The sequence below is a fragment of the Mustelus asterias genome, chromosome 8, assembly GCF_964213995.1.
Source record: "Mustelus asterias chromosome 8, sMusAst1.hap1.1, whole genome shotgun sequence".
NCBI lineage: Eukaryota > Metazoa > Chordata > Chondrichthyes > Carcharhiniformes > Triakidae > Mustelus > Mustelus asterias.
In genome coordinates, this window is record NC_135808.1 from 54,441,622 (window position 1) to 54,465,706 (window position 24,085).

General features: G+C 42.4%; 1 protein-coding gene across 1 annotated transcript in view; it reads right to left on the bottom strand.

The window, feature by feature from the left end:
- Window positions 1–4,332: 4,332 nt before the first annotated feature.
- Window positions 4,333–24,085, bottom strand: part of imp3 (IMP U3 small nucleolar ribonucleoprotein 3) — a 246,522-nt gene continuing 226,769 nt past the window's right edge. The window contains exons 6-7 of the mRNA XM_078217970.1: window positions 6,923–6,995; window positions 4,333–4,600 (exon numbers count right to left, since the gene is read on the bottom strand). Coding sequence (XP_078074096.1) covers window positions 4,574–4,600; window positions 6,923–6,995 — 100 coding nt within the window. The 3' untranslated portion in view covers window positions 4,333–4,573. The remainder of the gene's footprint in view (window positions 4,601–6,922; window positions 6,996–24,085) is intronic.

The following is a 24,085-nucleotide window of genomic DNA, read 5'->3' on the forward strand; positions in this document are numbered from 1 at the left end:
AGCAGTGCGAGGTTCCTGGCTGCCATCCCTCGCAGTTGCTGTGGAACAAGTGTTGGGGAATGCTGGGGAGCCATTTTTATGGAGCTCCCCAGTGGTTGGCATGATTAAGTGGAGCCATGGCGGGTGAATCAGAGGGAGGCCGCTGTAGATGTGGCATGATTCTCGTGGCCATAAAAAGTTTTGTCAATGAGATTCAAGATCCAGCCAGAAATGATGCCAGAGCCATACTCCATTTTTCCCGCTGGACCCAACACTGCCAAATTCTGGTCAGATCACCCCCTTCATTTGTGAACACAAAATTATTAATAGGAAAACGCCAGCCTCATAGCTCCCTACACGTCCTCCACCTAAGAGAGCTCCACCTCCTGGGATGATTCCCTCGCTAAGTCCCAATTGATCCCCCTATCCGGATGACCCTCACTCTGCTGTGTTGCCCTTAAAAATACAAATCAACACAACTACAAATCTTTAAAGTATGCTGTTTTATTTCTTTTTCATTCTCTAATATTTGCTTGTTAAGCAAAGTTTTGCAAACGTCGATAATTTTCAGTAGCTGAACACCTACAGTAGCTGGAATACAGAAATCCCTGTTCTTTGAAGACTGTTAAAACAAAGTAGATTGGTTTAAAATAGGAACCACAATGTGCCATATATATATGTATGTATATATATATCAAAGGTATCACAATGTGCCTCACTCATATACTATACGAAAGTATTATTTGGATAGGCACATGTATAATCATTTTTGAACAAGTGTGATAGATTTGAACTGTATTTTTGTATTTTCTTGTGAACTTTGCCAACAAACAATTTACCCCTAGGCATAATGGGAAATAAGCTTAATTAGACAGACCACATTCTTTTGGAACAATGACGCACAGAGCATATAACCTATGATCAGGGGCAGGCCAGGCAGCTACAAGCTACCAAAGTTTTTTGAAAATGAGTAGAAGGATTAAGCTGCCAGCTGCAATGAATATACATATTCAGCCTCCACTGATAAGGGAACAGAGAACAGACAAGAAGGAGGACTCCCTTCTTGTTCCCAGGACTGCAGGTACTGGGAGTGACCCTTGAACCTACCGGATTTGCATAGGTAAGGTTATGGCGGGGGGGGACATCTGGGTTCAGTTGACCAATGAATTCCTAATTCAGTTAGAAGGTAGAATGCTGTTGTTCAAAGTAAATAAAGTGTATTAATGTAATTGGACTGTCCAGCTTGGATGACAGGTTGGGCGGGAGGATCGAATCTTTAGAAATGTATATCTGTTGTGCTCATGCGATGTAACGTCAGAGAGGGATTGGGATCTTCTAACTATCTCTCTCCCAATACGTGCTGGTCAAATAAAGAACGTCTTTAATTGCATACTGTTTTTCGCAAGTCTTTGTGTTAGGTGAGATCAGCTGAATACAAGACCCCCCCAGGGCGACACCCCAAGAAAATCCCCTTACAGCTACATGATGATCATTTTCGTCAGACATTTTGTTTTTCCTGAACAGGTATTAACATCAAAAGTCAGTCTGGATTATGTGCAAAAGTCTGAGTGGAGACGGAACTTACAAGCTTCTAACTCAAAAGGTGACAGTGCTTTTAGGCTAATACTAGAAAAGCAGCTCACTAATGCACTGGCTCTAATCATACTGTCAGGACAATTACTGCTTTCAACTGAATAATCATCAAAACATATTGAGAACATAAAAATATAATTACAAACTTTATTTTCTACAAATCAAACTAGGAATTCAGGCTCTGATCGAGCTCCATGGATGCTGGCAGCTCATTCCTTGCACCATTGCTAATCTTAATATGAGAGTCCAGTGTCAAGTCAGATTCTCCATCAGTGGGAATGAGGAGAGTAGATTACAACTGTGCCTGATCATGAGGTCAACAAAAATTAATGCAGGACATGTCAATGGGAGATAATCTGCTGCAGGGACCATGGCTGCATCCCAAGAGAGGGGACTTCTCCCTGCCCTTCCCTCACATCCCCCGCCAACCTAGGACACTGTGAATAATTAAAACAACCCTGAGATCTGCTATCTCAAGCTGGTTAGGATCAAACTTGGGGACAACCTTATCTAATGTGCTCAGTACCAAACTGGGCAGTGAATTTACTCAGTTGCTCATCAGAATGTTCACTACCTACTGTGTTTATTATAGATCACTGAGGAAGACAGGAATGCCCACAACCAGAGAGAAAAAAAACATTGTGGTTCATCTGACTGAAACCAGACTTTTCTTCAGTCCACAAAGTTTGCATTTGCAGGTTGAAGATTTGTAAGGAAACATAGCCAAGTCATCACAAAAAAATGGGACTACAAGTTTTACAGTTCGAAACATTCATCTACAATGCTTTGACACATAAACAGGAAATGAAACATTCTCTAACGTTTGCTGATTGAGCAAAGTTCTGTAAATGTGTATAATCTTCAAAATAAATCCCAAACCTACATAGAATTTTTATTTTTAATTTAAAAGAGAATTAACTTCAACTGGTTGCTAATTTCAGAAATGAAGGTAGATCACTTCTTTAGCCTTTGCTCCTGGCAACAATCTTCAGACTTCTGAAACCCATGCTTGGCCTCAGCCAATCACCATTTTATAATTTACCTCATTTTCACCCTGTTCAACTCGTCAGCAATTGAAAGTGCCCAGTCAGGAGGTCAATTTAAGGTCAAACCTGAATTGGAGAAGTAAAGTTCCAGAAGAAACCTAAGCATTTAAAAATATATATATGAATATATTAAAAGCAAATCTCCGCAGTTAATTCAATTACTTCTTCCAGAAATTAACCTCCAATACATTCTAGTAGATTATCGAGCCACATTAAGGTTAATTCCAGCCCTGCAACAAACAATGGTGGCTTCATCTTAGTGTTTCTCTTAATTATATAAAGCGACCCTTGCGGCTTGACCCCACCCCTACCATATGCACAGGGGACTGAAGATTACGATTAACGGTGTTTGAAAAGTTGGCTTGACACTTGGATTTCCCAACCTAAAATAAATAAAATGATGGTCAATATTCTCTCCTTATCACCTAAATGTGATATTCCAATGAATATTTTCAGCTGCATCCTGCTGCATGCCTCACTACTTCCTGATTCTAGTTCCCTTTCGGTATATCTGCGAATCAGCTCCAAGGCTTGGCAAAAAGGGATGCTTCCGCCAAGGGCTGCAACCAGCATTCGATAAATGCTCCCACTATTCAACACCCCTGTAATTATTTTTTAAAAGCATTACAATCCTTACCGGCAGTCCTCTACCCTGAAGCTGTGTTTACTACAAAGAGACCTTCTGTTTACAAAAGAAAACCACAGTCAAATGGAAAATATGAAAGAGTTTGGGTTTATTTTTTCCAAAATTGAGAAATACCAACAGATGATGATGTTAGCTTTGACTAACCCCAGCTCGTAAGACCCGAAACACGGTAGTCTCAGAAACTAAAAAGGTGAGATGAGTTTGGACATTATCCTTTACAAAAATCCACTATTATAACATGTGGAATTTACTGATGTCTCACTCCCCCTCAAAAGGAATATTACTGAATCAGGGTTCTGGCAACTGCGTTCAAAGCAAACTTCATCTTTTGGTCTGAAGAATAATTTTCTGATTTTAATTCAAATTTTAGGACTGGAATGCTTTTTCAGTCCTCTGAGGATCAAAAATAACAGGTGGCTGGTTTGATTTGGTTTTGAGTATATGGAATTCATCTTCTGCAAACCCTGTGGGACAAGGCTGCTGTTTATCAACTGATTGTGGAATGGCTTCAAATAGAATTCTCTGCTTTGTTACAAAATAAAAGTGGATTGCTGGTGCTTTGCTTTGAATGTGCGTGTATTTGGACTGATCTGGGAGATTGGGGTGGAGAGTGCATCTTTCTTGTGGCCCTGGACATGCAGCTTACTTCCAAAAAATATTCAGAATTGTATCAGGTTAGTGATAGGACTGCACTAACAAGCCTTCAGTTATGTAGCAGTCGTCTTAATATCAGATCATTGTGGAGCCTACGATGGGTTAAGGAATGGCTTACAGTCACTCGATGTTTCTATATCAGGCAATTGAGTTGGATGATCTGCCATGATCATAATGAATGGCACAGCAGATTCAAAAGGCCAAATAGCTTACTCCTGCTCTTATTTTCTATGAAGTCCAGTTGCATCCCCGTCAATTTAGTACAACAGTGACAATAGTGCAGGCACTGGGTCATTGCTTCTTAGGATCCATTCAATGAAAGCATATAAATTTATTTTGACACTAATTATGCCATAATTGATAAAATAACTCAATATAACCATTTAGTGACAGTTCGCCATGTTGGAAAATTAGAATGTTTGATGATATTTTATGCATTATCGAAAGTATGAGGATGGAGATAAAATGGACATTTGTCATGGACTGATTATAACTAATCAGAAGTTCATTAATTGGTAGTTCCATCATACAGCCTCAAGATATAGTCTGAAGTTAGGACGTTTCAATAATGGTGATCGCAAGCAGTCGGTCACCAAAGGTGATATTCTCTCTTTAGGCAAGTAGGGCACAGGGCAGTCAGCACAAAAACATGGAACTAGACAACCAGGTCAAAGTCATCTCTCTGAGGGGAAAAAAAACAAAAAGAAAAATTAATGCAGATCTTCCAGTCTGTTACACTGATCAACAAATGTACATTTGAAAGATATTACAGCTTAATTTCAAACTATTTTCTGGATTTCATTATATATGGAAAGAGAAAAACCTGTAAATACACAGGAGAGCAGGCTAATGTTTTCAGCGTGACCCTTCATCAGAACCACAAGTTTAAACATTTGATACCCAACACAATATTAACCTTTCACCGTACCCTCCGCTCCTTAAAACTCATTCCTTTGACCCCCTTCTAAAATCTTTATTTTGCTCAATGTCCATTTAGCAACACCTTTGTGAGATGCCTCAGGATATTTGTCCCGGTTAAAGGCTTTACAATTTCTAAGAATCGCCCTTTCTATTTTTATCACATACTGTTTTCAGCCCCAGGCTTTATTTAAGAAAGTATCAGTATTTATATATCACCATGGCCTCAGATGCCCAAACAGCCAATTAATTACTGTTTGAAGTGCAGTCAATGTTGTTATGTAAGCAAAAACGAAAGCCAATATGCTCACAGCAAGATCTCACACACAGCAAGTGAGATAAATGACAGGTTAATTTGCTTTCATTAAATTAGTTGAAGGAGGAATGTTCACCAATATAAATGGAGAAATTGCTGCTCCTTTTTAAACATTGCCATAAAATCTTTATGTTCAACTGAAAAATGTGTTTTGGGTCTCAGTTTAACATCTTTTCTAACAAATGAAATCTCAGACAGAATACTGCTTCCTCAGAACTGCATTAACATGTCAGCCTTGATTCTGTGATCAGATTCCAGTGTGGGCTTGAACCTTTGACTCAAAGTGGAGTGTTACCATTGAATTAAGAATTGGTTGTGATTCAACTGCAAACAGGATTAGAGTTGAGTTCAATTCTGTCTTCAATCAACAACCACACACACATCCCACTTTAAACTGAGGTCAAAGAAGCCAGATTATGTCGCCACCACTGTCCCCCTTGATCTCAGTTCAGTAAACATTGAACACTGTTACACCATGACACCCCCTTGGTCTATATGACCAAATTCCACTGCAATCACTGCTTTAAGTTATTCTACCTCTCCCGAGACGTGTGATCATTCCTAACTGGCAGGGTAAGTGTTGAGCTTCCACCAGAGAATCAGATTTAAACTGGTAATTAAGATTAATTATCACATGGGATGGCTTGTGACAGAGTGCAGTGGATTTTGAAGCCCAAGTCAATGTTAAGTCTGCTTCTTTTTTCACTGATACTGAACGGGGTGGCACAATGGCTAGTACTGCTGCCTCACAGCATCAGGGACCTGTGTTCGATTCCAGTCTTGGGTGACTATCTGTGTGGAGTTTGCACGTTCTCCCTGTGGCTGCGTGGGTTTTGTCCCAGTGTTCCAGTTTCCTCCCACAAACCAAGGACGTGCAGGTTGGTTGGATTGACCCTTGATGGCCCTTAGTGTCCCAAAATGTATAGATTGGGGGATTAGCCATGGGAAATGAATGGGGTTACGGGGATAGGGTGGGGGTGTGTAAGATGCTCTGTTGAAGAATCAATGCAGTGTCAATGGGCTGAAAACAGTAAGAAGTCTCACATCACCAGGTTAAAGTCCAACAGGTTTATCTGGAATCACAACTTTTCGGAGCATTGCTCCTTCATCAGGTGCGGAGAGGTTAGTTCATAAACACAGTATATATAGGCAAAGACACAATTGCAAGATAATTACTGATTAGAATGTGAAGAATGGTTAGAATGCGAATCTTTACAGGTAATCAAATCTTTACAGGTACGAACAGTGTGCGTGGAGAGAGGGATAAAGAGATGTGAATTGTCTCAAGCCAGGACAGTTAGTAGGATGAGCACTTGGCACATCATAACATTCAAGGCTATGGGCCAAGTGCTGGTAAATGGGATTAGGTGGGAGGTCGGGAGCTCCTCACGTGTCGGTGTGGATTCGATGGGCCGAGGGGCCTCTTCTGCGCTATATGATTCTATAAAGGTACTGCCAAAGAGACCATGGTAAGTTACTGCAGTGCATCTTGCAAATGATGTACACTATTGCTACTGTGTGTCAGTGGTGGAGGGAGAAAATGGTTCAGATGGTGGACGGGTGCTGATCAAGCATGTTGCTCTTTCCTGGATGGTGTTAAGCTTCTTGGGAGTTGGTGGAGCTGCACTAATCCAAACAAGTGACCTGATTGACTTGTGCTTTGTAGATGATGGACTTACCTTGGGCAGGTCCTCCCCAATAAATTAAGTGCACAAATTAATCAGGAAGAAAGAGCGTGTGATAATTATCAAACAAGAATATAATTCTTACCTCTTCATTATACTCCATTACATGCTGTTTGATTTTCGAGGAGTCCACCCAGGTTATATAATCTTCTGAATTCCTGTAGGTTTTGGTACAGAAATGACCACGTTAACACAGATATTCAAAAAGTATTTGGACTGCCTTGTACTGAGGCTGCACACACTCACTATAACCAGTATTTCCAGTTTTATCCTGCTCCACACATTGACATATTTACGCTGTCAGGCGTTTTCACCAACAGAAGGGAGGAAACTGTCTCTCCCACAAACTGATCCACCCAATGCTGATGTCCTTCACTTAATAAACTGGCTTTGAAGCAATCTAGTCTGAGACAGGCCAAGTTCAAATTTAAAATGGTGATATGTCTAAATAGCTTGCTGCCAGTTTCCACTCACATTCTGGGAGGCTAAGGTGCCAGTTATCGTCTCACCCCACCCAAAAATGACAAAAATGGAGAAACCTGAGTGCGGCAGGGGCCAGTCTGGCTGGCACGTTTCTCTGCTTCATTTCACCATCACAGTTCTTTTAGTGAGAGAGAAGCTCCTCCAGCTGCTGATGTTTAGGAATTCTTTGAAAACATGCCTTATAATAGATGAATTCTTCATCTTATAAACAAAAGCCAAACCATGGGAAATTACTGCACTATATCTGCCATCAAGTGTTATGATTCGGGCTACCTTCCAATACATGTGCGTTCACAACACAAGGGTAGTTATTATAAAGTAGTCGGAGTGTCCTAGAACCAACATCTGTGCGTTTACATGTGCTATGAGTGGAATATGTTATCACAGGATCAATAGTTACTTCTAATTACACTAAGTCATAATGGAAAACAAGTTCTATTCTACTTGTTAAGTGTTCCCAGTGTTCATAATTTCTGAAAAAAAGCTAGATGAAGAGTTAAAACCCACAGTCAAAATAATACCAAAGTTGAAAAAAACAAGGCAGAAGACAAGATGCATTAAGAACTGCAATATAGAAAACACTGCAGGATTTATACTACAATGCTGCCTACTCAGGCAGCACTGTAATATAAATCCATCAAAGCTAACATATCAGATAATGACCTTACATGGAAGAGATAAGCAGATTTTCAACAGCTTAATTCATTATTCAGATTTCCAGAAGCTGTAGTATTTTGTTTTTTGTGGGCAAGATATAATAACTGCAGTGTTGCAGGTGGCTGTAGGTGAATGAGTTTATTCCTTAAACTCGAAATTGGAATGGCTGCTTGAGTCAAATCATAGCAGGTAAAAATGTAGCACTCGTTTTTAGGTAACACATAGCTTTCAGTTCATCATACAACGATTTTTGGGAGGGTCAATCTTATGTACAGATATGTCCGTGTCAAATCACACGAATAACTGCAGAAAGGACATCTAGCGGAATGGTAATGTGCAAACCATAGATATTCTAAAGTATTATTCAGCTACACTCTCCAAGGAAAAACAGTAACTGTTTCCAATTGGGAATATAAAGGACCAAGTTCTTCCGCTCCCTCGAATTAGTCTTCCTGCATCTATCATGCTGTTCAGATGCATTCATCTTTTAGGATCTGATAAAACATGCTCCAGCTCTGGCACCCAACCAGCCAGAGTACAATGATTCAACCATTATGAGAATCACTGCGAGGTGAAATGTTTTTTTCTACGAACAAACTACCCGCAGAACTCATTTCCCACCACTAGGAGGGGACACTCCCTTTACAATGAAGTTTATCACACAAATTAGATTTGTACATGACTGACATAAAAACAGAATAATGTCTTGAATATGTGTTTGTTGTTCGTGTCACATTTAAGAACTGTGGGTGTAGGGCCAGCTTAATTTTTCACCTGGGGAGCCAATCGCCACATTTTATCTGGACTGGTACAATGTCAGGGACAGAAACATCTCCAAATGACTTTCCAAATACATTTTCTGCAGTTGGTGTCTTAAACAACTGACTTAATCATTCGAAAAAATTAAATCTTGCAACAGTTTGGTACTGCCACATTTAAGATCAATTGATTTAATTCTTTTCCAGGTAAAGCCAACCTTTCAAGAAATAACACCCGTGCTTCCCACCCCCAATATTTTAATTTCAAGGTCCTGCATGCCTGCCGCTACGAAGGCTGATGAGTAGGCCGCTCTCTGCAGCTCAATTAATGCTCTCTTTGCCTCGCCTTTAGGAGACATGAGGTGATAATATCTACAGTTGATGTTCCCCCTTCACTCACCTCACAAGGTCAAGCCAAGATCTCTACACAGTGCCCGTCTGTACTGTTGAACCTAATCTGAGTTAAATGGAAGCAGCAATATAAACATGTACCTTCCCACTCTCTGGAACACCCCGTTGAAGCTGTAAAACCACTTTTTAAAAAAATCAACTTTTCTCCCCCCACCCACCATCAAAAATCTAAGTTCATGTGCCATCACCTCAAGGCAAAGATTGTTCAGTGTCCTCTTTACTGGCCACCAACATGAACCTTGCATTAGCTTCAACACACTGACAAGGTTACAGCCCCCTCCCTTATCCTCCTCTACCAAATCCAGTATCACTGAGTACTCCAGCATACTCCAGAATTCCAGATATTGGGATTGGACTTTATCCTAGAGGTGGTTAGGGAGAGTTGGAAAATTTCCAGGGAAGGCTGGTGCTAACTGGAGTCAAGCCCATCACCTCCAGAAACAGCTAGTGCTTTGTAAGAATGAAAGCAAAACAAAGATTAGCCCCCAACCCCACATTTCTCATGCCCCGTCTGTGCTAACTCATGCTACTTTATCCCCCCATCCAGCACTCCCATGCCCCTTCATACTCCCAAGCCACCCAACCCTCATTCCCCTTACCCTCCATGCCAAGTAATGTCTCTCCACCCACCCCCTTGGCCCTTCATGCCCTCCATGTCAAGCTATGACCCTCCAGTCACCCCCAGGAGACCCCATGCCAAGCTACAGCACTTCAATTTCCATTCATCCACTATGCACTCTGTTCAGAACCAATGAATCCTAGAGTAACAATAGTTGTGAAAAAGATTTTTTAAAAATAATGCATAACTTTCTATTTCTTAAAAAAAATTAATTTCACTCGAGTCCTATAAAAGTATCAACCCAGACGCTTTAAATTATCAACAGCAGCAATTACAAGCACTTGACACCACACTATGATGTGTAAATAAACATTCTGATCTATTCTGTCAATTGCACAAAGCAAGAAATAAAGCAAATTTGTTTCCTGGGGCACAGGTGTTTCAGTACAGTAATGGATGTCTTGGCTTCAGCCAAGAATGCATAATGAGGCTTTTATCACCAGTGCTGGTAGGCTATTGCATCAGGTTAAATCTTACGGGGTCCAGGATGAGTAGCCAAATGGATACAAAATTGGCTTGATGACACAAAACCGAAGGTTGTTTTTTCAAACTGGAGGCCTGTGACCAGCGGTGTGCCTCAGGGATCGGTGCTGGGTCCACTGTAATGTCATTTATATTAATGATTTGGATGAGAATTTAAGAGGCATGGTTAGTAAGTTTGCAAATGACATCAAGATTGGTGGCGTAGTGGACAGTGAAGAAGGTTATCGAGGATTGCAATGGGATCTTGATCAATTGGGCCAGTGGACTGATGAATGGCAGATTGGAGTTTAATTTAGGTAAATGCGAGGTAATGCATTTTGGTAGATCAAATCAGGGCAGGACCTACTCAGTTAATGGTAGGGCATTGGGGAGAGTTATAGAACAAAGAGATCTAGAGGTACAGGTTCATAGCTCCTTGAAAGTGATGTCACAGGTGGACAGAGTGGTAAAGGCAGCATTCGGCATGCTTGGTTTCATTGGTCAGAACATTGAATACAGGAGTTGGGACGTCTTGTTGAAGTTGTGTAAGACATTGGTAAGGCCACACTTAGAATACAGTGTACAGTTCTGGTCACCCTATTATAGAAAGGATATTATTAAACTAGAAAGAGTGCAGAAAATATTTACTCAGATGCTACCAGGACTTGATGGCTTGAGTTATAAGGAGAGGCTCGATAGACTGGGATTTTTTTCCTTGGAGCATAAGAGACTGAGGAGTGATCTTATAGAGGTCTGTGAAGTAATGAGGGGCATAGATCAGCTAGATAGTCAACATCTTTTCCCAAAGGTAGGGGAATCTAAAACGAGAGGGCATAGGTTTAAGGTGAGAGATACAAAAGGGTCCAGAGGGGCAATTTTTTCACACAGAGGGTGGTGGGTGTCTGGAACAAGCTGCTAGAGATAGTAGTAGAGGCGAGTACAAATTTTGTCTTCTAAAAAGCATTTCGACAGTTACTTGGGTAAGATGGGTATGGGGAGATATGGGCCAATCACGGGCAATTGGGACTAGCTTAGTGGTTAAAAAAAGGGGCGGCATGGACAAGTTGGGCCGAAGGGCCTTTTTCCATGCTGTAAACCTCTATGACTCTATGCAGGATTAAGAGCCAGTAACGAGATTGAGAATCCACGAGATTGAGAATCTGAAAATCGGGTGCCGGCCGCCTTTTCTTTTTAACCTTCACAGATCTCCCCAACTCCATGAAAATCCACCCCATGTTTCCAAATCTGCCCCTGGTCTTGCTACATCTTGCTTCAGTGATATCTTCCTTGTCTTATGTCTGTGCGAACATTCTCCAACCTAATACTTTATCCCCACCACCCCTCTCCCTTCTCCATAACGACGCTGTGGTACTTTCTACCTAGTTCTAACCACCCTCTTTGCTTTGATTCACTCTTTCTACATTGTTCACGTAGGCAATGCCTTTCCTAAGATCTCCATTCCCTACACATCAGTTGTCTGTTACATTATAATTCGTCTTACTCTAAAGAGTGAAAAGATACTTTCCTGCAATGAAGCGATTTGTATAAATTAATTAACTTTGTAACTAACTGCCAGAAGTCACTGAATCACTGAAACAGAACAGGCTGGGAGCGCTGACAAAGTATAGGTATCTTTCACACAACTACTTTCTAATAACCCACTCAGATGTCTACTGAATGTGATACACACAGGACAATTTCAAATCAACTGGCAAAAAACAAGAAAAAATATTTTTACCCAAGGAAAGCATTATCCCACTGCTTGGAACGACATTGTCAGTCTTGCCTGCACCCTAAAGATAGCTGCACATAATCTTCCCAGGTCACTAAACAAAGCTGGGATTTTTCTTGGACCTGAACTATTCATCCTGATATTTGTCCTCTATACCACAAATGATCATGTACTTTATGGATGTAAAATTGTAAGTTTGGCAGTAATAGGCAGGAAGGGGGTTAAGTTCGTGTTTCAAATTTTTATCCGACATCCGATCTCCTAGATGGGTTCTGGCCTCTAAGCAGCCTCCTTCAGCTGGAAGGGTAAATTAGTGAACCACTGACTACTGCTCAGCTTCAAGACAATAAGGCCCTCTATACTCAGGGAGCCAGAGGGAAGTTTTGCTGTGGGAAACTGCAGCTTGTACCAAGCACTGAAACATAAAACAAACCGGTTCAAATGTCAAGGAATGCTGGGACATCAGCTCAGGGCCTAACGTCAGTAAACCTGGAAATCTTTGCTTTGGACTCTTCTTCCCCAGGATCCACTGGGGTGGGATTTGTAAGGCCCACAAAATACAAGAATTGGCTATGTTGGTCATGGGTTGCAAAGTTGTGCTGATTGAGATGGGATGGAGTCGGCAATACTGAGCAAATAAACAATGTTCCCTTTATTCAGAGACCAGGATTCAAACCTAGCAAAGATTTCGGAATAGAAACTTCTTCTGCCCACTGGCTGGAAGGATAGGATACCATAAAAGAGTTGAGATCATTTCAATCAGCTGTCATTGCACATGGGCCCATACCATTAAACCGGTGGAAATAGACAATATCACTTAGAACGGAGAGAAGAGGAGTGAGAGAGGGGGATTCTTCACAGAATGGAATAGGGTGTTCTGCTATAGATGCTACTGTCTGGACTTGTCTTCGTTTTCTCAAACCATACTATAATTCACCTGGCTGTGCTTAATGCTTATAGTAAGAAGTCTCACAACACCAGGTTAAAGTCCAACAGGTTTATTTGGTAGCAAATACCATAAGCTTTCGGAGCAGAGCTCCTTCGTCAGATGGAGTGGAAATGTGCTCTCAAACAGTGCACAGACACAGAAATCAAGTTACAGAATACTAATTAGAATGCGAATCCCTACAGCCAGCCAGGTCTTAAAGGTACAGACAATGTGGGTGGAGGGAGCATCAAACACAGGTCAAAGAGATGTGTATTGTCTCCAGACAGAACAGCTAGTGAGATTCTGCAAGTCCAGGGGGCAAGCTGTGTGGGTTACTGACAATGCGACACAAATCCAACATCCTGGTTTAGGCCGTCCTCATGTGTGCGGAACTTGGCTATCAGTTTCTGCTCAGCGACTCTGCGCTGTCGTGTGTCGTGAAGGCCACCTTGGAGAACGCTTACCTGAAGATCCAAGGCTGAATGCCCGTGACCGCTGAAGTGCTCCCCCACAGGAAGAGAACAGTCCTGCCTGGTGACTGTCGAGCGGTGTTCATTCATCCGTTGTCGTAGCGTCTGCATGGTCTCCCCAATGCACCATGCCTCGGGACATCCCCTCCCGCAGCGTATCAGGTAGACAACGCCGGCCGAGTTGCAAGAGTATGTACCGTGTACCTGGTAGATGGTGCTCCCACGTGAGACGATGGCATCCGTGTCGATGATCCGGCACGTCTTGCAGAGGTCGCTGTGGCAGGGTTGTGTGGTGTCGTGGTCACGTGGGAGCACCATCTACCAGGTGCACGGTGCCTACTCTTGCAACTCGGCTGGCGTTGTCTACCTGATACGCTGCGGGAGGGGATGTCCCGAGGCATGGTGCATTGGGGAGACCATGCAGACGCTGCGACGACGGATGGATGGGCGCCGCTCGACAATCACCAGGCAAGACTGTTCTCTTCCTGTGGGGGAGCACTTCAGCAGCCACGGGCATTCAGCCTTGGATCTTCAGGTAAGCGTTCTCCAAGGTGGCCTTCACGACACACGACGGCACAGAGTCGCTGAGCAGAAACTGATAGCCAGGTTCCGCACACATGAGGACGGCCTAAACCGGGATGTTGGATTTGTGTCGCATTGTCAGTAACCCCCACAGCTTGCCCCCTGGACTTGCAGAATCTCACTAGCTGTTCTGTCTGGAGACAATACACATTTCTTTAACCTGTGTTTGATGCTCCCTCCACCCACATTGTCTGTACCTTTAAGACCTGGCTGGCTGTAGGGATTCGCATTCTAATTAGTATTCTGTAACTTGATTTCTGTGTCTGTGCACTGTTTGAGAGCACATTTCCACTCCATCTGACGAAGGAGCAGCGCTCCGAAAGCTTATGGTATTTGCTACCAAATAAACCTGTTGGACTTTAACCTGGTGTTGTGAGACTTCTTACTATGTTCACCCCAGTCCAACGCCGGCATCTCCACATCTTAATGCTTATACCAGATGCCTAAAGTCAAGAACATTTCATTTTTACATCACAACCATCCTTAGCGGATAGGATTACATTTACAACAGAAAAGGCTGGAGGAAAATACGCTGGGACAAATCAAGTCACAAACCAAAGTGCTATGTCACCGTCTATCTTTGCAAGCTACAGTCCCATCCCTAACCTCCCTTTCTGCTTCAGAGTCCTTGAAAGTGTTGTCACCTCCCAAATCCCTCTTTCCTGATTCCACATAGTCCTAGCTGATCTATCTCTTGAGGTAATCTAAAACTCTGCTGCCCATATCTTAACTCGCACCAACTCCCATTCCCGTATCACTTTTGTGTTGACAAGTCTACATTAGCTGCCATCAAGAAAGACTTTGATTTCTGGTTTCCAAATACTTCCATGGCCTTGCCATGTAATCTCCTCCCGTTCCACAACCTTCCAAAGTATTTACACTCCTCTAATTCAGGTCACTGACGCATTCTCAATTTTAATCACACTACCATTGGTGGCTGTGCCTTCATTGCCTCGGCTCTATGTCTCTAAGTCTCTCCTTCCCATTTTCCTCCTCTGAGATACTCCTCAAAATCTACCTCTTTGAGCAAGCTTTTTATTGTCTGATCAAAAATATCCTTGTATGGCCTGGTGTCACATTTTGTTCTATAATGCTCCTGGGAAGTGCACTGGAACATTTATTACTTTAAAAGTGGAGTTGCTGCTGTTGTAGGGAACATTTTCTGTGGATTCTTGCTCATGTTACCATTAGTTCCCAGGTAGACATCTCACAGATACACCCTATCTGAATGAGAACTTCCATATTCAAAAGGGCCAACAAATCCACAAACATTGGTACAATCAGCAGGATACATCAAGTAGTTTCAAGCAGTAAACTACATTAGACACTGTTGGTTAACATCTTTAATGCACATTATCCAAATTCTCCAACAACTCTTGCGAAGCATCGCAATAGTTGGGTGAATCTTACTGTCTTATTACAAGTAATCAACACTTAACACATGCGTTATCTCCTCTCCAATGTGAAAACTACGTGTTTACAAATCCAGCTTCCTTCTCTGAATTCCTTGAGAGTTTTCCAACAACAAAGTGTAAAGTGCAAAGCACAGTGGCATAGCGGTTACCACTGCTGCCTCACAGCGCCTAGCACTGCTGCCTCACAGCACCAGGGACCCGGGTTCGATTCCCAGCTTGGGTGACTGTGCAAACTCCACACATTCTCCCCGTGTCTGCCTAGGTTTCCTCTGAGTGCTCAGTTTCCTCGCACAGTACAAAGATGTGCAGTTTAGGTGGACTGGCCATGCTAAATTGCCCCTTAGTGTCCCAAGGTGTACAGATTAGGGGGTTTGTGGAGTATATTCGTAGGATTGGTTATGGGGATAGGGCTGCAGGGCGGGCCTGGGTAAGATGCTCTGTTAGAGAGTCAGTGCAGATTTGATGGGCTGAATGGCCTCCGTCTGCACAGTAGGGATTCAATGTATCTGCTACATTTGGATCCTTCCCTTCGAAAGGTTCTGTTCATTTTCACATCACACAGTTTCACCCTCCTTAAACAAGCAGAGAATGGAAGATGGAAATGAAGGCAAACTACAGCCCATGGCGGTACAAACAGTAAATGCTTGCGAAACATCACAGATCTATCACCGTCAGAAAGAGAAAAGGCAGGTTTATGGTCTCAGTGGACACCCTTGAATAAAACTCAGGATCTTCAGAGAATTTCCAGGATCTGCTGTGAATTCATAGAACCTCCTGCTTTTATTTAAAAGCCTGTGGCACTCAGTTTTTCTTTTTTGCAAGCTTACAACCAGTCCTGCTCACAATGAGCAAGAGGCTTGCCACTCCATCTTTTCACTAATTGGAAAACACTGGCTCAATAGAGTTTTACAACATATTTGCACAGCTGCTCATCTTAGCAAGAGTCGCTGAAGAATTGTTGAAACTATACATCAATGTTGAATTAGCAGCATTTTGGTCCACATTCCAGAAATATCATAGTGATTACATGGGAAGAGCAGTAATCTGAGCTGTCAAATGTTCAGATAGAGGCACAGATAATAACTGTGGTAAAGGATATGCTTTTGGAGGGATTCACTTGGAGAGTTTTCTGTTCATGTATTTTGAACTGTCCCAGCTACCCTAAACACACTTCTTGTGAAAATCAGCAGTAATGGGTTGTTTTAAAATGGGAGATGGGAAGCTTTCCAAGCTGAGGAAAGCAGAGCGGATCAGAAGGAGAGATGGCCCTAGGAAAGCGAAGGCGTGACTTCAAGACAGTGTATGAAGAACAGTGTTGATAATGGAAGCCTGGAGGGGGATTATTTCAGAACTGTGTGAGGGGAAGTGGAGGACAGGAAATAAGAATTCTCCAAAGTCAAAATAAAAGCAATTGAGCAAAATAGGAGCACTTATTCTGGGCTCAGGAAAATAACTGTTGCAGTTCACAAATTGCACACCTGACCAAAGTGTGCCTTCACGTCATTTTTAGCTTTTCAGACTGGGATCAGGTTTGCACTGCAGTTTGTAAGCCTCACTGCCATGCGTGAGGAGTGTCGGTACAAAGGCGGGCCAGTTAGAAGCCCGCCTTGGTTCCCTAACAGTTTCCCAGCTCCCCAGGGTTTAAAACCTACTAACCTTTCCCACCCCCTTACCTCCCCATCAGATAATGCATGCCACTACATTCCATCTCTCTGCCCCCTCAGGTCACCCATGCAACCCCATTTCACTTCTATGCCTCCCATATATCCTCCATAGCCACTCACCAAACATGCATGTTGGACACTTCTCAGATTCCACACAATATCAATGGAAAACATGTTACTGTTCTTGGGGAAAGCAAAAACCTCCTGCCATTTAATAAAAGCCTCCACATCATTGCTTTTAAGAAAATGAATACATCTGCCACGTGAAAAGAACCTGATATACTTTTAACCCTGAAAATGCTGGAAAATCTCAGCAGGTCTGACAGCATCTATGGAAGGAGAATAGAGCCAACGTTTTGCGTCTGGACGACCCTTCATCAGAGCTGAAGACAACAGTTATAGGGTGATATTTATGCTGTTTGGGGGGGGGGGGGGGGGAGGGTCGTAGATTGACAAAGATGTCACAGACAAAAAGATGTAGGGAATGTAAGAAGGGTGCTGACAGTGGCCCATTAAAAGATCAAAATGTATAAATGGCAGAGTGTCAACGGACAACCTGTGACATGTAACAGATGGCCCAAGTGGACTGGAAGGAGGGGGTAGAAACCATATTGGAGGGGAAAAGATGGAAAGTGAGACATGCACCTCCTTTAATCTGGTCTTTGCATTCGCTGCTTCCAGTGAGGTCTCCTCTACTTCAGCGAGACCAAACGCAGACTGGGTAACCGCTTTGCAGAACATCTTCAGTCCGCCGCCACAAACAGGATCCAGGCCTTCCTGTTGCTTGCTATTTCAACACACCATTCTGTTCTCCTGCCCACATGCCCATTCTTGGCCTGTTGCAATGTTTCAGTGAAGCCCAAAGCAAAGTGGAGGAACAGCACCTCATCTTCCGATTAGGCACTTTACAGCCTTCTGTACTGAACATTGAATTCAACTTCAAAGCATGAACTCTCTTCTCCAACTTCACCTCATTTCCATTCATTTTATTTTACTTCATTTCATCTTATTTATTTATACCTTATTATATCTTTTATTTTCATTTATATTTTCTATTATTTCTACCATTTTTATATCTCGCTTTCCATCTCTGCTTATCTTTGCTCTGCCATTTACACATTCTGATCTCTTAATGGGCCGCTATTAGCGCCCTTCTTAGCCATAATCTCCACCACTGACATTCCCTTTGTCTTTTTGTGTATGACATCTTTGTCAATCCCCCTCAACCTAACAGTATAAATATCACCCTATTTTCTATTGTCTCAAGTTCTGACAAAAATCCAGACTCAAAACGTTAGCTCTATTCTCTCTCCACAGAGGTTGTCAGACCTGCTGCGATTTTCCAACATTTTCTGTTTTTGTTTCAGATTCAGCATCCACAGTATTTTGCTTATACTTATAATCCTATTAGCTTGGGTCAACTAACTAGAAACCAAATCAAGTTACAACTTCTTGAAACTGTTACTGATTCTCTGACATATGGATCACCTACCGCAATGAAACCCATTTGCTCTTCAAACACAGTAAGGCACAGTAAAGGACACAGTTTTTCAACCAATGGCCTGTTCTCTAGAAAGGAAAGAACAGCTGTTGCCTTTTTTCAATTTCAAAGCAGATCCTTTCAGTCAATCAAAGGAGCAGGTGGTTAGATTATTTTGAAATGTAGATTATTTTTCAAGTCTCTTTGAAATCAGCCAGAGCCATTTAAATTGCTGTAGAAAAGATGACAAAACAGGCTGTCAGGCAATTTTGTGATATTTTTCATGCATTATGGTGCTTTCTCCATTGGAGAAACACCAAAATGCATTTCAATGAATAAAATAGGCTGGTCAATGTAAGAGTCAACTTATCCTCAAAGAACTGATCCTTTGATTTATCACTGCATAAACATACATCTATATTTCAGTACAGCACCTAATAGTGATAGCTGAAGGTGTAAAAACACTTTATGCTTACCTTTCAGAATGTGTTTCATTTTCTTAAAACTGCCAAAAGTATTATGATTTAAATGGACTTTAAAAACCTGTATTATCATAGAAAAATAGTCTGCAAGAAGAACTCGAATTTTTGTCCCTTGTTTAAAATGGGGAACCCAACTTCAGTGGGGACAGGTGACTGTTTTGCACATGAAACATTTCTGACCTACAAGGCCAGACGAAAATGGCATGCGGTTGGAATGTGGAGGAAAATCAGATTTGCTCCCAAAAACTCCCATTCAAACTACGAAACCTCTGCAACCAGATGAAAATTCAGTTCAACATCTTTGTGATGAAAAAGGCTTTTTGTCACTGCAGTAGAAATGGCATCACTCTTTCCTTCCAAGTATCAATATACAAACAGAAATTATTGCGGGTTCCTTCACCATTAGAAAGGTTTCTTAGAAGCAGTGTCACATCCTTCCACTAAGAGACCACAAAGTGTAGCTGGCGAGAGCTAATGCATCTATCAAACACTCCCTTCCTGTCAGGGCTACATTGCATTGCAAGTTCTTGGCTAGAACAGTCAATGTCATAAGAACTGATAAATGTCAGTATTTATCAGATGGTGGAGTTGATTGTATCATTGCAACAATCAGGCCAAAAATTGTCGACAGGGACAGTTTTCAGATAGCAATCCAATTCACTTTTGAATACCTCAATCAAACCTGCCTCCCCCACCTTTTCAGGAAGCTTGTTCCAGATTCCAACCACCCTCTGGGTGAAAAATCTTTTCTTCACATCGTTTCTACTCCTTTTTCCAATTCTTTTGAATCTTTGCTCTCTAGTTCTTGATGCATTCTTGGTGGGAACAGTTTCTCAATATTTATCCTGTCCATTTCAAGTCTCCTTTTTGTCACCAAGGAAAACAGAACCAACCTTTCCAATCTATCCTCATAGCTAAGGTTCTTTATCCCTGGAATCGTTCATGTGAATCTCCTTTGTACTTACTTCAATGTCATCACATCCTTCCTGAAGAATACCACCCAGAACTGGACACAGTACTCCAGATGAGGCCTAACTAGTGTCTTACACAAGTTCAACAAGATTTCCTTATTCTTGTACTCAATACCCCTATGAATAAAACCTAGGATCCATATGCTTTATTAACTGTTCTTTCAGTATGACCTGCCAAATTCACTGACCTATGTACAGGTGCACTGAGGTCTCACTGTTCCTACACATCCTTTGGCATTTCTCCCTTTATTTTGTGCTGTCTCTCCACATCCTTCCTGCGAAGATGAATCACCTCATAATTCTCTGCATTGAACGTCATCTGCCACTTATCTGCTCAATCCACCAACAGGTCTATGTCCTTTTGAGGTTCAAGACTATCCTCATCACAGCTGACAATATTTCCAATCTTCATATCATTCGTAAATTTTGAAAGCATGCCCAAAACACCACACTCTAGGTCAATATATATCAGGAAGAGCAAAGGTCTCAAAACTGACAACTGGAGAAACTCCATTACAAACTTTCCTCCAATCTGAAAAACAATTACTTCTCAGTACTGTTTCCTGTCACTCAGCCAATTTCTTATCCAAGTGCCTACTTTCTCTTTTATTCCATGAGCTAGAATTTTGTTCACATGTCCGTTGTGTGGTACAATATCAAATGCCATTTGAAAATCCATATACACCACATCAACAGCATGCCCTTATCAACCCTCTTTGTTACCATCTCAAAAATAATCCAGCAAGTTAGTTAGACATGATTTTCCCTTAATGAATCCATGCTGACTTTCCTTAACTATCCTGCATCCACCTAAATGACTATTGATTTTGGCCCAAACTACAGCTTCCAGAAGTTTCCCTACTACTGAAGTCAATCTGACTGGTTTGATGTTGCCAGCTTTATCCTTGCATCCATTTTTGAACAATGGTGCAACACTCACAATTCTCCTGTCCTCCTATCCACCCCTCCGTATCTAAGGAAGACTGGGACAATTATCGCTAGTGCTTCTGCAATTTCCACTCTCATGTCTCTCAGTCCCTGTGGATGCATCTCATCTGTTCCTGGTACCTTATCTATTTTAAGTAAAGATAGCCTGACACCTTCTCCTTTTCAATTGTAAATTCCTCTAGTGTACCAGTTACCTGATCTCTCACCTCGGCCTGGGTAACAACTTTTTTTGTAAATGCAAACTACTCATTTAATACCACTGTTATTTCTCTTACCTCTACCTTTATTTTGTCCCTAATCGATCCCACTCTTTCTTTTATCACACTTTTATTTTTTTATATGCTTATAGAAGACTTTGAGATTCCTTTTTATGTTAGCTACCTGTCCTTTTCAGGCCCTCTCGTTGCTTTTACTATTAGTATTTTCACTTTCCCCTGTCTCCCCTCTTTCTCCCCCTTCCCCGCCCCCCACTTCCCCTGATACATTCAGCCCAATTCTTCATTGTATTTTCTACTTGATACCTGTCATATGCGCACTTCTCCCTTTTCACTTTCACCTCTAACTCTCTCAAATCCAGAGCACTCCAGACGGTATTTGTCCTACATTTTCCCTTCAAGGGAATATACCTTGATATTGCCTGCAATACCTTTTCCATGAAGATGGCCTATTAGAACAAAGAACAAAGAACAGTACAGCACAGGAAACAGGTCCTTCGGCCCTCCAAGCCTGTGCCGCTCCTTGGTCCAACGAGACCAATCGTTTGTATCCCTCCATTCCCAGGCTGCTTATGTGACTATCCAGGTAAGTCTTAAACGATGTCAGCGTGTGTGCCTCCACCACTCTACTTGGCAGTGCATTCCAGGCCCCCACCACCCTCTGTGTAAAAAACATCCCTCTAATATCCGAGTTATACTTCGCCCCTCTCCCTTGAGCCCGTGACCCCTCGTGATCGTCACTTCTGATCTGGGAAAAAGCTTCCCAAACCGTTCACCCTATCTATCCCCTTCATAATCTTGTACACCTCTATTAGATCTCCCCTCATTCTCCGTCTTTCCAGGGAGAACAAGCCCAGTTTACCCAATCTCTCCTCATAGCTAAGACCCTCCATACCAGGCAACATCCTGGTAAACCTTCTCTGCACTCTCTCTAACGCCTCCACGTCCTTCTGGTAGTGCGACGACGAGAACTGGACGCAGTATTCCAAATGTGGCCTAACCAGCGTTCTATACAGCTGCATCATCAGACTCCAGCTTTTATACTCTATACCCCGTCCTATAAAGGCAAGCATACCATATGCCTTCTTCACCACCTTCTCCACCTGTGTTGCCACCTTCAAGGATTTGTGGACTTGCACACCTAGGTCCCTCTGTGTTTCTATACTCCTGATGACTCTGCCATTTATTGTATAACTCCTCCCTACATTATTTCTTCCAAAATGCATCACTTCGCATTTATCCGGATTAAGCTCCATCTGCCACCTCTCCGCCCAATTTTCCAGCCTATCTATATCCTGCTGTATTGCCCGACAATGCTCTTCGCTATCCGCAAGTCCAGCCATCTTCGTGTCATCCGCAAACTTGCTGATTACACCAGTTACACCTTCTTCCAAATCATTTATATATATCACAAATAGCAGAGGTCCCAGTACAGAGCCCTGCGGAACATCACTGGTCACAGACCTCCAGCAGGAAAAAGACCCTTCGACCGCTATCCTCTGTCTCCAATGGCCAAGCCAGTTCTCCACCCATCTAGCCACTTCTCCTTGTATCCCATGAGCCTTAACCTTCTTAACCAACCTGCCATGTGGGACTTTGTCAAATGCCTTACTGAAATCCATATAGACGACATCCACAGCCTTTCCTTCGTCAACCGTTTTTATCACTTCCTCAAAAAACTCCACCAAATTTGTAAGGCACGACCTCCCTCTTACAAAACCATGCTGTCTGTCACTAATGAGATTGTTCCGTTCTAAATGCACATACATCCTGTCTCTAAGAATCCTCTCCAACAACTTCCCTACCACGGACGTCAAGCTCACCGGCCTATAATTTCCCGGGTTATCCCTGCTACCCTTCTTAAACAACGGGACCACATTCGCTGTCCTCCAATCCTCAGGGACCTCACCTGTGTCCAAAGAAGCGACAAAAATTTCCGTCAGAGGCCCAGCAATTTCATCTCTCGTCTCCCTGAGCAGTCTAGGATAGATGCCATCAGGCCCTGGGGCTTTGTCAGTTTTAATGTTCCCTAAAAAACCTAACACTTCCTCCCTTGTAATGGAGATTTTCTCTAACGGGTCAACACCTCCCTCCGAGACACTCCTGGTTAACACGGCCCTCTCCTTCGTGAATAACGATGCAAAGTATTAATTTAGGATCTCCCCTATTCCCTTGGGTTCTAAGCATAATTCCCCTCCTTTGTCCCCGAGAGGTCCGGTTTTCTCCCTGACAACTCTTTTGTTCCTAACGTATGAACGTAGCTTATTGTTCAGCGACTGTCTTTTCTGCCAACATTTGTTTCCAACTCACTCGACTCAAACGTATTCTCAGTCCATTGAAGTTGTTTTTTCCCCAATAAATTATCCCAGTTCTGGAATGCTCCTTGTCCTTTTCCATAACCAAACTAAGCTTTAGTGATACAATGATCATTGCCTGCTAAATGCTCTCCTACCAATATGTGATTCACTTGAGCCAACTAATTTCCAAGAGCCAGGTCCAACAGTTCCTGTCTATAAGGGTGGTAAAGGCAGAAACCCTCATCACATTTAAAAAGTACTTGGGTTATGTGCTTAGTTGCCAACAGAAGAGCTGGAAAGTGGGATTAGGCTGCATAGCTCCTACTTTGATCTGCACAGATGTGATAGGCCAAATGGCTTCCTTATGTGCTGTGAATGTCTATGATAAAATAGTTTCCCTGTCGCAGGACTTCCAGTTTTGGGGCACGCGCAGCCATAAAATTCCACCCATGCTCTCTAACCTCCTCCAGAACGCACCCACATCCCAAGCTTAACATTCCAATGACTTTGGCGCCTTGTGCTCTACTCATACAAAGAAGAGTAGGCTATTCTGACCCTCAACCCTGCTCCACCATTTAATATCATGACTGACAATATCATGACAATAACCTCAAATCTGCACTCCAGCTATCCCGATAACCTATCAGCTCATTGCTTACCACGAATCTATCCAT